At 42.0% G+C, this 15,046-nt stretch overlaps 1 protein-coding gene across 2 annotated transcripts in view; it reads left to right on the top strand.

Annotated features, from left to right (window-relative positions):
* The window catches only part of PTDSS2 (phosphatidylserine synthase 2), a 61,904-nt gene that overhangs the window by 13,527 nt on the left and 33,331 nt on the right, over positions 1 to 15,046 (top strand). For both annotated transcript variants that reach the window (XM_075928340.1, XM_006131647.4), the window contains exon 2: positions 5,809 to 5,910. In XM_075928340.1, coding sequence (XP_075784455.1) covers positions 5,809 to 5,910 — 102 coding nt within the window. The remainder of the gene's footprint in view (positions 1 to 5,808; positions 5,911 to 15,046) is intronic.

The following is a 15,046-nucleotide window of genomic DNA, read 5'->3' as shown; positions in this document are numbered from 1 at the left end:
TCATTTCCTAAAGAATACTAGCTAGAAAAAAATAGGCCTTCTGCATACTTCCCTTAGTTCTTGTGTTAGTGTGGTTACCCTTGGATATACTGCTTATGTCTTTGTAAACTGAAGCATATAACCCTGTGTACAAAATAAAAGATGTCTGACCTCTTTGGTCTATGTACATTTATAGAATAATTTATTTTTACTTTGATATTTCAAGGTAAGTTTCTGACTGAATCTTTTCCTTTTGTGTTTAGCTATCCATATATACTATAACTACCCAAACTTAGGCTGGTTTCAAGTATCAGAGGGGTAGCCGTGTTAGTCTGAATCTGCAAAAGCGACGAGGAGTCCTGTGGCACCTTATAGATTAACTGAAGTGTAGGAGCATAAGCTTTCGTGGGCAAAGACCCACTTTGTCAGATGCATGTCATCTGACGAAGTGGGTCTTTGCCCACGAAAGCTTATGCTCCTACACTTCAGTTAGTCTATAAGGTGCCACAGGACTCCTCGTCACTTTGGCTGGTTTGTCATTTTATCTTATAACCACTGACAGCTCTTTTCCATGTATAATGTCCCTCGTTTACTCTTGAGGAATGTTGGTGTTTTGGACTAGAATAACAAAGGTGTTTTTGTAGATTGCATATGGTGCCCAAAATCCCACTAAGCTCTCTAGAAACCTAAACTCATCTTGAGTCTAAATTTTCCTGGTAAAAGTTCCTTTGGTGCCTAAATTTTTGTATTTGGGTATCTGCATAGCTACCTTGCTGTAAGCATCTAAACACCTATTTCTTGGCTTAACCCAAGAATGATTCATGAATGGGGGTCTTTGTTTGCCTCTCTTACATATGGAGCTCAGTCCAATGGGCATGCTGTGAGACATCTTAGTGGATTGGGTCTCATTCGAAATTAGTTGGTCATGGTGCATGCTCTGTGCTATGCTAACTTTAAACTTAGCCCAGTAGTTAGAGCACTCACTTGGGATGTAGGGCTACGTCTACACTGCTCAAGAGCACATCCACATCTCAAAGCGCATCATAAAAGTGATGAGCTTTTGTGCAAGAGAGCATCCACACCGCATGGATGCTCTTGCACAAGAAAGCTCCATCAGAGCACCTGTGCTTTTTCCCATAAGTGTTTCTTGCACAAAAAAATCCCTCTGGAGCGTCCACTTGCTTTTTTGCACAATAGCTGTAGCGCAAAAGGCAGTTATGCCTCATAGAAGGAAGTTTATCTACACCGGCAAAAGCCTTCTGTTCTGCCTTTTTACTGCTGATTTCCTTGCACAAAAGCGCATTTGAGGTGTGGATGCTCCACAGGTTTTTGCGCAAAAGCAGCTGTTTTTGCGCAAAAACCTTGTAGTGTAGACGTAGCCTAGGAATCACAGGTTCAAGTAAGAGGTAAGAAAAATTATTTGAACAGGCCTCCTTTCCACCTTTTAGGAACATGCTCTAACCAATGATCTCTTTGGAATAATTTGATGCAGGGCTCCCTCCAACCTTCCCGTGAAAGCTGTTCCACTATGGATAATTAATCAGTGGAATAAGGGGGGTTTCACATTTTCTTGAGTGGCTCATGCTTGTGAGTGCCATGCTCCGGGCACTGTCGAGATTTCACCAAGCCAGCAGAAAGTGTGAACTTGTTCAGCATAGTTACAGTCTTACCATGGAGTCACTGATAATTCCTTTGGGCATTCCAGTCTATCCCAGTCAAGATGGACTTAATGATAGATGGGCATTTTACACCCAAAAAAACCCCACAATAATATTCAGGTTACAGTTGCAATAATCTGTCTGCTCTGAATCTTTTATACCTTGAGAAGGTTGATGCTGAGGATCAGGCCTTGTGAGAGAGCAAAAAGAGAGAGAAAAATACCGTAACTGACACACATTTTCATTTCCATCTTCCAGAATTCAAGCTCCTCATGAGTCCTTTCCTCCTTCCCCCAGGTAACCTCTTCCTGTTGGTAAAGAGGCAATTAACAAAGTCTTTGCATTGTGATGTCCTCTAGTGGCCCATTTAGTTTTGATAGGCCGTGTTGGTGGGCAGGTTTCAGAGTAAACATTTTTTTATGTTCCAAAGCAAAAACTTAAATATTATTTACCTTAAAGCATGTGATAAAGAAATTTTAAGTGAAATTAATGCATGTAGCAACTTACAAGCATTTCATTAAATCTAAGTCCTAAACACGTTATTATAGATCCAATACCCATCTTAACCATACTAACACATATGTGACATGGGCTGGTTTCCAACAATGAATCTTTCAGTGCTCAGCTGCAGCTTAAAGTTTTGGCAAGAGCGGCTGGCACCAGGTATGTCAGCATCACAAGGGCTACTGAATCCTGAGGGCACGTCTAGACTACATTTTACTTTTGAAAGAAGATATGCAAATTCAGCAGGAATTTCTATATCTCCTTCAGACTGCTTGCTTTTTCGGAAAAAACTTTTGAAAAAGCAATCGGAAGAAGATACGCAAAGTCAGTGGAATTTGCATATCATCTTTTGAAAGTAAAACGTAGTCTAGATGTGCCCTCTACCTCCTTGATAGGTGCCTTAACCTTAAAGTCATTCTGGCTCTCCTCCTAGTGTGCTTGCTTTTGTGAATTGGTGTGTCAGGGATCTATATCTGCCTACTCATTTTTGTGATGCTCACTACCATGTCTCCTAAGTGCATAACACACCATCTATTGGCACTTTGTCAACATGAATGTCCACAGTGGACAGATTTGTGAATTTCCCAGCCCCAGCTTTCCAGAAAAATGCAAACCACTAGTTGACTATTTCCAGGTTTTGAATTTCTGTCCTTCTGAAGTATTTGTGATTAATCTAACTTTATTTAAAAGAGTGGTACTAAAGACATTAGGTTATAATTTCAACTTGCAAATGAAAACTCATAAAAAGCTGAAAGGGAAGTGATGAACATAAAAGTTCTTGTTGTGCATTTTAAACAAGAAACCCTAATAGCTGAAATTTCAAGATATTGCTGTTATTCCTAGATTAACAGACCATAGGAACAGTTCCCAGAGCACATGAAACATTCAGGAACATTGCATTTTCACCGTGATGCTCTTTCCCTAAGGGGATGAGTGAAATTAGAGCATCAGTATGTTCTTGTAGATGACTGACTACATTTATTTATTCAAATGAGGATATACTTTAAAGCTGAATACATCTTATTTAGCAAGCTGTGAGGAACTAAAAATATTTTTGAGAAGAAATTGTTTTCAGGAGGTACATGTCTTAAAGAAGTTGGAGTAGTTGATGGGGACAGTCATGCCTGCATTGTAACTGCCTCTTGGATTGCTTCATAAAAGGAACACTTAAGAAATAAAACAAAGAATGAAATCTTTATAAATGAAAATGAATTTGCTGCCTTGAAAACTTCAGATAAAGAATGAAGCGTCTTCCAGTGATGCAGCATTCTGGTTTACAGCGATTAGCCGTAATTAATAGACTATGTTCAGGGTAACTGAATTAGATCAACACACACCGTATCCTACTGCATAATACCTTTTATGTGGGGATTTTAACTAGGTTTTTTAAGCTAGTTTAGTGCTGTGTAAAGTAGGAGTAGAGTTGTATGACTGGCCAATGAATGTTAAGTATATGATATCTGAATCATCTGGGTTTTTTTTCTGTGTTCTGAGAGAGGCTCTGGACAAAATGTAGATACGTCTGATTAGCAGGAAGCTTGCTTTCTTGCATCCTGTGAATAAAATGTGATGTTTTCAAAATTCATAGAGAATTTTTTTCTTAAGCAACTACTCTGCATTTCTGGAGTTCATCTGTGCTTTTTTGGTTTATGTGAAAGGATAGTTTTAAACGTTGAACTCTACTTAACACTGGCAGAAGAGGATTACACCTGCCTATGAGGTATTGCATGTTTTCCATCAGAATTATTGGACCTGTTTGAGTGCTGATTATGTTTTGCACCTTGAATTGTTGGAAAAATTGGCTTCTGAGTAGAACTTGTCTTATAAACACTGAAGTATAAGGTAATTTTATTTGTTGCTTTGGTTTTTCAAAGTGGTGAGGGAATTTTGAAGGAATTGCTTTAGTTCTCTGAGTGGGACTAGTTGCATTTTAAGGAAATGAATGCACAGTATGGAAATGTAAGAGCGAGCCACAGCCAAAGTTTCCCAAAAGCACTAGCCTTTATTAGAATAATTCTGTACTGTTTTTGAAGTTTTATACCTAAATTACTTTAAAGATTTATTAGCAAAATAGTGTTATACAGGCTTCTGAAAAATTAAACACTTCTGTATTATGGCTTGATCTCAAATAATTTCATCAAACTTTAAAAAAAAAATCAATTTATGGCTGAGCCTAGGGTGAGAAACTCAAGGTAATGATATTAAATGAAAGTGTGGTTTTTGTAAGGAAAAGTTGTCAACTTCAAACTAGATTCCATTGCTACTGCAACACTGCAGTTTTTATTGTATACCTTATTTTTCTGAGGTTTGAGATCAGCAGATGTGTATGCAATAATAATAATGCAGGCATGTTGTGCCTCAACTTCTGACGCTATTGTTTTAACTCACATGAGTGGCTATAAAATATACTCACTGTAGACAATTCCATTGAAAACTAGGGATTTTCTTCTGGTCACTCCTCTGCTGTATTATTTATACCTGTAGGTACAATAGTGTTGAATATGGGATTTTAGTGGCAAATTCAATGCCAAAATACCCATCTTGTAGTTATCAATATGTACATGACCTTGTGGTGTTTAATTTATGGTGGCAATGGATTTCTTGCTAAACAAATGGGTTCTCAGTCCCAAGTGAAAATCTCTTTAAATGCAAAAGAACTCACTGTTCAGGTTGTACATTGCAGAAATTTAAAATCCACTCTCCCTTTTTTTCCAGATTGATTAATTAGGGCTCATACATTGCTTCAACATTTTTACGTAAAGTAATTTTGAGATTTTTCCCTGCCTCTAAACCAAACTCTGTAAAAATGTGTCCACAAAAAATTTCTTTCTAGGTGTGTGTGTGTGTGGTGTTTTTTGTTTTTGTTTTTTTTTGGGGGGGGGGGGTCAAGCAACCTCTCGATAGTAGGTCCTGATGGTTTCAAAAGAATTTAGATGGTCTTTAATCCTCTGATGTTTATAAGTCCCTTCAATTAGTCAGTTTTTCTGTTTCCAACAAATGGTGCACAGTACTGAGAATTAGTAAAAATGAAAGCACTATTCTCAGATACACAAAGTAAACATACCAAGAAATCAGGGAAGAATGTCAGGCCTTTTTTTGTAAACTTATGTATGTGAAACAACAATTGGTATAACATTTTCAGTCAAGTTGGTTTTTCAAGTCCGTGTCCTTCACTTTCAATTGCTTCTACAAATCCTCCAGTGTAGAAGCATTACAAATGAAAAGTTAAAAGGTAGGTTTGAGAACTTTTTAAATTATAAGCCTGAGACCAGGGCTGGCCTTACCATGAGGCGGTTGCCTCAGGTGCCAGACTTTGGGGGGTGCCACTAGTACCCAGAGAATTGAGATCTTTCAAAATTTTGGCCCAGGCGAGGAGGCATGGGGGTCTTATTTGAGCATGTTGTGGGCTGGCCCTGCCTGAGAGACACGGATGTAAGTGTAGTGACGACAGTGTTCTGTGCTGCATTGTGCACTGGAAATGTAAAGCGCCTTAAGTGTTACCAGCATCTATCGAGCTTTTAGCCTGGCCAACACAATATCCCAATACTTTGTCTTTTGTAAGATTTCTGTCCCCCTCTCTCCCCCCACTCCTCTTTTCTCCCGCCCCCCCCCCCCCCCCCCCGCATTCTGATCTTCTAGTGTTAATTGACTCTTTTCTAAACTGCAGGAGAGCTCACACCTTAACAGTCCTGTTCATCCTCACATGTGCACTGGGATACGTAACCTTGCTTGAAGAAACTCCACAAGATACAGCCTACAATACAAAGAGGTAACTATCCTTTGCAGAAGTGATGCCGTATATTTGTCCTGTCAGTGTGAAACCAGCAAAACTAAACTACAACCTATAGACTTGTGTGGTTCAAGTCTTTGCATTTAGTCTCTAAGTATAGAATGTGCGCCTCTCTGTGTAAATCAAACTAATTGTAAAATCTGTTGATGCGTTCGGTTTCCCACTGCAACTTATTCTGCCTCTTTGCTGATATGTTGAGGCCTGTCTTTTACATTTTATATTTAATTAAACAAGTGTGCTGTGTGAACTTTATATTAATTTATTGTATGCTTTTGCAAGGCTTTGCTGGAAGTTTTAATGAAAATGCACTTTTGGGCTGTGAATGAACATAACTTGCACCCCAAATAGCATCTTTTAGAAAATCAAGTATAGAATTGTTTCTTAATTGAATGTGTTCCATCTCTACAATTACATTACATTCAAACTGATCAATCTTCATCAAACATTTTCCTCTATAGAAATAGAGCAGGAAAAAAAGTATAATTTACCCTCATGCAAAACTTCATGATTTTAATGTACTCTTTGATTGACTGTTCAAGTTTTACTAGTTTATACAAAAATAGTGCCTATTCAAAGCTGTAAGTGCTACTGCCATAAATTATGAGAACAAAATTAGATTGCCCAAAGAACATCAAGCTGCCTTTTCCACACATGTGATTTCTTAACTATGACACACATTTTTTTTAAAATTCTTATTACAGGAAAAAATTTACAAGCTGCCTTTTCCACACATGTGATTTCTTAACTATGACACACATTTTTTTTAAAATTCTTATTACAGGAAAAAATTTACAAAGGGGCACTTTTTATATTCAAATGAATGTTAAGAATCTACGTCCATTGTGATGGCAGATGTCTCCCCTCTAACAAAGTTCTTTCTGTTCATTATTCCATCAGGTGTATGGTACGCATAGTTGGTGAAATCAATACATGTACTTGTGTGCAAAGCTGATAGTGTTTTTCATAGATATGAACTAATTGATGTGCAGAGAAATGGACAGATCAAAGTGCTCTGCCCCAGTGAGAAGCTGTGAAATGAAAGTGCAGCCTTTCAAAACTTGTGGTGAAATGGCATTTTGGTGACGGCTATACCCAATTTAGAGAACAGAATAGTGTGTCTCCTAAAATAGAGAAGGAAAAACATAAGGGGAAGCTATGACACGTCAAAGGTGTTTGGATTAGAGGCTGAGACACACAAACCCAGTAACATAATGCATTAGAATATGTTGGTACTGAATTTAATCCTGGTAATAACACACACAGATGTGGAAGAAAATTAATCTGACTCTGTTTCCATTGCAAATATTTCATTCTGTTTACTACATTAAGCTTTTTTCTAGTGTCTCTGTGATGAACATGGGCTTAAACTGCAGCAAAGGAGGTTTAGGTTGGACATTAGGAAAAAGTTCCTAACTGTCAGGGTGGTCAAACACTGGAATAAATTGCCCAGGGAGGTTGTGGAATCCCCATCTCTGGAGATATTTAAGAGTAGGTTAGATAAATGTCTATCAGGGATGGTCTAGACAGTATTTGGCCCTGCCATGAGGGCAGGAGACTGGACTCGATGACCTCTCGAGGTCCCTTCCAGTCCTAGTATTCTATGATAGTCTCATCCAGTGATGGGGAATAAATGTTGGATAGCTACTGTAGTCCTAAGTGTGGGATATTGCACCCGGGCATTGAGCTGTGGAACTGCTCTGGAGTATTTATTGCAAGTGCATGAGAGATCTTGCATGACAACTTTTGTCTCCTTTGTATAAGAGAGTGAACCGTGTGCATATGTATTGCACAAGAGTACACAAACAAAAGCATTCCTTCCCCAGCCTTTAGGGAGACACTCTCCAAGACCTAAATCTTTTCCAAACAAAATTGATGGAGGGGGCTTTACAAGTCTCTTTTGAACATCTATCAATCAAAACAGCCATCCTGATAAGTTGTGTGGGGAGAGGTTAAGTGAGCTTAGTGCTTTCACTCTACTTTATATTGTGGTCCACATGGAAAAAAATCACCATAAATCCATACCAGCTTCATGTCTAAGATGTTGTTCTCAGTGTATTTCTTTCTCTGTTTTCTTTCCAGACTCCACTTCCACTGAGGGAAATTTGTCTCAATATTGTAGATTTAAGGGCACACTGTTCTTACTTGGAAAGGACCAGGCCCTTGAGAAAATAAAATATCTTGTTTCATGTGGGGAGAGATGCCAAGGGAGAGCCCACTACCAAGCAGAGACTTTCTCTCCGAGTCCAGATTAGTAGATGTATAGAGTATATCTATAGGTCAGCTAAGAAACCAGTGCTCAGCATGTTCTCTTGCTGCAGATATGCAGAGCAGCAACTTATAATTTGGTGCACACTTTCACCAGCTGCAGTTTGTATTCAGCATTGCACTCCAGCTGGGATTTGGGAGGGCAGTGCTACAGTCCATATTTAGCTGTGAACATGTAGCCCGGTCTCTACCTGGGACAGCACTGCTTGCTAATCTCCCACAAGGGGAATGCATATAGACTATGAAAGAAGAGGTTATTTACCGGTAACTGTTCGTGAGTAGTTATTTTCTCTACCAGTCTGAAATACTCCAGATTCTTTTACCCCACAACTCAAATATAGAAATAATTGTTTTGAACCCTATCACACTGGCACACTTTTTGGTATCCAGAGTGTCTGTGTTAGGTGACATGTTTCTGGATCTCTCTGGGTAGAAACGGTGTTTTCACTAGTAAAACTGTTCACCATACCTATTTGTCATCTGAAGAGAAGGGTAACAAGGATAACAGTGCCTCTGGGAGAAGCTTATTGCCATCAATAATGGTATTTCCATACGGGGTTTACCCTCTGTAAGGGTTGCCAGAAATGAATATAGGGGAAAATACACAATGGGGAATGAAATTAGTGACTGGAATACTAATGCTACAAGAGGCAAGGCATGTTTTCACCCGATTCCCCCTCCATCAGTTATATGCAGATTTGGGGGGGGGGGGGGAGTGTGAGATTTTTGCCTTAAAAAAAACACATACACAGTAAAATAAATCAACAACCTTAATATTTCTCACTTGCATCATGAAAATAACTAGCTTGGGCAAGAGCTCAATCTTGTGAAATAGGAGTACAGCAAGAGAAGGAATTTAGGGTGGTGAAGTGAAATTATGTTGACAAGCTCTTTTAAAAAGCCATAAAAGGCATTCTGTCTTACCTTTTAAGGCCTCTATCAAGGCTCTTTCAGTTCCAGGTATGTGGTTTCATGCACCTCTCAATTGTTTAGCACTAAGAGCGACTGAATGGTTATTCATTGATGAGTGGGTACAGGACTGTTTGCTTCAACATAACTCAAACTTAGAAGAAGACAGAACTGACCAAGATTAGTTATTTTCTGATCACTGGAGGGCCAGCATCACAAACACCACCACAACTGGCACTCGATCAGGTAGATTCTGAAAAGGGACTGAGCTTAAATATTGATTCTGAATTGCTTTTAACCCTCCAAAACAGTCGGTTTTATGTCATTATAATAAGCTGTTGCAGTGAGCTTGTCCTTGTCTTTTTACTAAAAAGCAGACCGGAATCTTCAGAGCTGTAAGTCTGGCATCTCCCAACAACATTACTTTTTCTTGTAAGGAAAAAAATCTTAGGGTCTCAGAAGTGCTTTTGAGGCCTGCTTTCAGACAGCTGTTTCATCTTTACAAATGTACTTCTGTCCCAGCCTACAAATCACTTCCTAGTTTGGTTCTACGCCCATTCAGTGTATCATACTCGTGCATGTGCTAATAAGTTTATCTAATGCACAAATGATTAATACTACAAACTGAACTCACAAGTTATCTTGGTCATATTTATTGTAAAATAGCTTTCTGAAAATAGAGGCTGGTAAACTAACTCTGTAGTAGATTAATCATGCCTTTTGATTTAAAGATGTTTAGACCTTTTTTACATAGTGTATTAACAAGATGTATAAATACTAGTTGTTTTTCTACATCTTAGTGAAGGAATGAATCTGCAGATATTTTAGTAAGTTCTAAGTTAAGACCTGAATGGTGAATTGGCTTTAAGCATCAGATATATTGGGGAGCTGAAGCTGTAGGAGAGATTGAGATGTAGAGCCAGGAAGCTAAGGCTCAATTTGTATACAGCCAGAGATTTATTCTGGTCCTTAAGGGACTCATTAGTGTGGAACCATAACTCTCAAGAACTGAATGCCTTATTACCTAGCAAGATAGCATTGCTGGCCATATTGGGACAATTGTATCATTAGATGCTAGGAACCTTCAGGCTGTCACATACTAGGTAAAACTAGTCACTCGGGCCATACTCGCTGATGATGTGGAAGAAACAGCTGATAGAATGAATAAGGTGCACTAAAAAGGCTCATTTAAGATCTCGAGCAAGTAACAGTGAACCCTAAAGCTGGACATACTTTTTATGCTTGACTTGCAGATGGTGCTTAACAGTACATAGGTCTCCTGGGAGTAAGGTTGCTATCAGTCTCTTATTAGTTTTTTCATCTCTGTACAACTAGATTGGGAGTTGCTAGTTGCTGCAAAAAGCAGCAAGAAATGCCCTTGATGAATGTAGGTGCCTAGTGCTCATTATTTTATTGATTATGATATTGTGGGGTGAGGTGCTAAGAAAACAGTCTTATTTTTTACACACAGGCTATGTCTAGACTGGCGTGATTTTCCGCAAATGCTTTTAACGAAAAAGTTTTTCTGTTAAAAGCATTTGCAGAAAAGAGCGTCTAGATTGGCACAGATGCTTTTCCACAAAAGCACTTTTTGCGGAAAAGTGTCCGTGCCAATATAGACACAGTTTTGCGCAAGAAATCCCCGATCGCCATTTTCGCGATCGGAGCTTTTTTGCGCAAAACAATACTGCGTTGTCTACACTGGCCCTCTTGCGCAAAAGCATTTGCGCAAGAGGGCTTTTGCCTGAACGGGAGCAGCGTAGTATTTCTGCAAGAACAGTGACAATCTTACATGAGATCATCAGTGTTCTTGCGGAAATTCAAGCAGCCAATGTAGACAGCTGGCAAGTCTTTCCTCAAAAGCAGCTGCTTTTGCGGAAAAACTTGCCAGTCTAGACGCAGCCACAGTGTTGAGCACCCTACCCAGGAGTTCTGCTGATACTTCTTGAACTCCATCTCTGTGCCGTTTGCTCTGTTTTAGAACACATGCGAGAAACTTTGTAGTTCCTGCATCAGTGACTTACAGAAGTTAGACACTATTGGTGGAGGTAAATAAAGACTGCAATCTTCAGTCTACACTGCAGTTTCCTTCTTTCAAATATGTGTGGCCATCAGCATAATGGACCTTTCTGTCATCTGTACAGGGGAAACGTTTGTGAAGAAAAATTTGAGGAGAAAGATGAGCGGCCACTAGTGGGCATAAGCCCAACACAGATAAAACTCTAATTTTTAGAGCTCTGTTTAGTCTGTGTGGTACCGTGATCAGTACTTTAAAAAAAAAAAAGGAGACTAAAAAGCAAGAGAGTCATCCAAAAGAGCTTTTTGCTATGGCTGGAATTTATCTTCTAGTACATTCTCTTCACATCACTGTGTTCTGGTTAGCAACTCTGCTCTTGTGGAAAGAGCTGAGGTTGGAAATAGTTTGGACTATAAATCACTTGCATTTTTAGTGATTAGTATGGTGTATGTTGACATTGGTTGTATCCTGATCACAGTAAATGAATGAGTAGAGGAGGTCAGCACAGTTTTCCATCAGCTGGTAAGACTTGTTGTCATCCATACAGCAATCCTAACACAACAGTAGAGCACACAATCATCCTCTAGGTGTATTCTGCCTGCTGGAAATCAAACACCAATTTCTGCTGTGGAACACTTCAGAATCAGCAAAGAAAAAAGACCATTTAGGCTATTAAATGTTTCATGGTTAAATGTAGCTATTCATTACACTTCCTGCAGCACAGAACTATGGTGTTATAATCTGCTACCAGATATTACCTCTCAAATGTTGGAAATTTTAAAGTGTCTTGCTAACCAAAGGACAGTGTTGAAATTTCTTATCAGTGATGAAGGGCACTTTATTCCTATAAATCCTGCAGCAGATTAATCCCACTTCACAAGTATTGCACTTTGAGTGCCTCATGAGGGACTTGAGACAGGACAAGTATCTCCTTAAAGAAGAATGCTTTGAGTCTTGCCATGTGACATATCTTGAGGCAGTTCCTAAGCTTGCAACTCTAGGACCAACTTGTAGAATAGTGGAAGTTGCATGATTTGTAGATTAGAACCGTAGACTATCCATTTCCATTTTTGCTTTTATGTAAACAAATCTATTCAGAGTGGAAGCTGAAAAGGTGACTTTCTAACAAATTACCACCTTTTGCAAGATGAGGGCAGAGTACCTGTTGGCTCTTTTTGATTTTATATTAACCTTTTTCCCTACTCCCCTTCCTGAAAAAAAATTTCAGCTGTTATGAATGCTAGTGCAGGTCCACTCATCACAGCAACAGTGCTTCAAAAATAAGCTTGCAGATAGCCTCTAACACTTAACTAGTTTCTTCTAACTTTGCTCACGGTGGGTGTTTAAAATACCAGCATCAACCAGTGCCTTATCGTGCTGTCACTGCTACCACCAGAAGAGTAGCATCTGTGTTGCCGACAAGGGGACACTTCCTTGAAAAGAGTGTAATTCACAGAGTCTTAGAGGAAATTCTGTACCCATTATGCACAAGCAGAGTTCATGTCTCCTGTAGATTTCTTTCTTCCCTCCAGAAAAATGACTTTGACAAGTAAGCAAAGGTAACCCAAAGAGCACTGACATACCTTTCTCCGGCAGTGCAGGTGCTTGATTTCGGGTGCTCAGAGCATACAGCGCTACAGGAAGTGAGCTGGGAATGCCCCAGCCAATGCTGGATCTGATCTACCCTTGTCTGCCCAATGCCAGTACATCCTGGCCCCCCATACCTAGATTCTCTTGCTTCACCTCACTCCCTCATATCCAGAATTTGAACCCTCACCTTGCTAAGCCTTTTCCCCCCCCTCCACAAGGTTGGGGACATTCCCTGCTATTGAATCCCAACCTGCACTGGGCTTAGCTTCTTTTTCTGTCTGTCTGGGCTTGGAGGTAGGAGGGGGAAGGTTATAACACATGTCTTTTGCTTGGAGTGGGGAGTGGCCTAGTCAGACTTACCCTCAGAAACCTCTCCTGAATCCGCATCCCTATCCTGCTCTCGGCCCCCATTGATCCTCAGCAATTGGTGAGAAGGGTCATTGTACTGGGAGTTGCTCCTTTGTTTGTCCAACCCCGTGCATCTGAACACCCACTCAGCTTTCCCTGCACCTGACCACTCCTTGCATCTGGATCCCCTCCATCAACCCCTCACACTCTCCCATGAAGGCCTCCACATCAATGAGTCCCACCCCTAGGCACATGGGCTTTCCTGACGAGGCCCCACATCTGGCTCCCCATACCACAGAGCACCAAACCCTACCCCATCAAGTCCCACTTCCCCAGCACATAGAACCCACCCTGCTGACCCCCATCCCCTCCCCTGCTGAGACTCAACCACCTAGACCTTTCTACAGCGTTCACTGTGGGTATGTCTACACTACCCTCCTAGTTCGAACTAGGAGGGTAATGTATGCATACCGCACTTGCTAATGAAGCCCGGGATTTGAATTTCCCGGGCTTCATTAGCATAAGCGGGGAGCCGCCATTTTTAAATCCCCGCTGCTTCGAACCCCGTGTAGCGCGGCTACACGGGGCTCGAACTAGGTAGTTCGGACTAGGGTGCCTATTCCGAACTACCGGTACACCTCGTTTCACGAGGAGTACCGGTAGTTCGGAATAGGACCCTAGTCCGAACTACCTAGTTCGAGCCCCGTGTAGCCGCGCTACACGGGGTTCGAAGCAGCGGGGATTTAAAAATGGCGGCTCCCCGCTTATGCTAATGAAGCCCGGGAAATTCAAATCCCGGGCTTCATTAGCAAGTGCGGTATGCATACATTACCCCGCTAGTTCGAACTAGCGGGGTAGTGTAGACATACCCTGTTTCTGTACCTAAAACCCACCAACAAGCCCCTGTGCATCCAAGTCTCCTGACCTCTCCTGGACTCCTGACTGAGCCTCCTGCATCCAGACTGTCCCCCATAAAAAAACATTAGCCATACATGAACCCTCCCCCAAATCTCTCATGCTTGAATCCTGCATTGGCTGAGCCTGCCTGTCCAGGAAAATAGACATATTAGCCATGCCTTTCTAAGCTAAGTATCGGACTAAGTGTGAAATAGACCACCAGTGCCCAGTAAAGTCCTTTGTTCATCCCAAAATAAGCCAAGACACTATACAGAGGGATGAAAACGGGTTGTACTTTAAAAGTTTCGGATTTTCCCCATTAGAACACTGTACATGCAGTCCCTGACTTACGTCGGATCCACACTTACGAACGGGGCTTTCTCGCCCCGGAGCTCACAGGCAGCGGTCCCGCCACCTCGACCTCCGGGGCGAGAAAAGCTGCTCCCGGTGCCCCTGGTCTGCTGGGGACTGTCTCCAGCAGACCAGGGACACCGGGAGCAAAGCCGCAGCAGCGGCGGGTTCCCGCGCTTCTGAGGCTTTGCGCTGGCAAAGCCTCAGAGGCGCGGGACCCCGCCGCCGCTGTGGCTTTGCTCCCGGTGTCCCTGGTCTGCTGGAGACGGTCCCCAGCAGACCAGGGGCACCGGGAGCAAAGCCGCAGCCGCGGCGCTGTCCCACGCCTCTGAGGCTTTGCCAGAGCAAAGCCTCAGAAGCGCGGGAACCCGCCGCTGCTGCGGCTTTGCTCCCGGTGCCCCTGGTCTGCTGGGGACCGTCTCCAGCAGACCAGGGACACCGGGAGCAAAGCCTCAGAGGTGCGGCACCCCGCTGCCGCTGCGGCTTTGCTCCCCATGTCCCTGGTCTGCTGGGGGGGGGCGGCGCAGCTAGTGTGCCCCCCCCACCCCCCCAGCAGACCAGGCTTTTGTTGTGGACCCTGGGGCAGAGCAGCTGGGGCGCTGCCGGTTGGTCCCGCAGTGCCGCTCTGGGCACTACTGGACCAACCCGGCAGCACCCCAGCTGCTCTGCCCAGGCGTCCTGATTCAGCCGCTGCTGGTCAGTTTCAGCAGCGGCTGAATCAGGACGCCTGGGGCAGAA

The sequence above is a fragment of the Pelodiscus sinensis genome, chromosome 4 (assembly GCF_049634645.1).
Source record: "Pelodiscus sinensis isolate JC-2024 chromosome 4, ASM4963464v1, whole genome shotgun sequence".
Classification (NCBI taxonomy): domain Eukaryota; kingdom Metazoa; phylum Chordata; order Testudines; family Trionychidae; genus Pelodiscus; species Pelodiscus sinensis.
The sequence above is the reverse complement of the archived record's forward strand: the minus strand, read 5'-3'. Positions and strand labels throughout refer to the sequence as shown.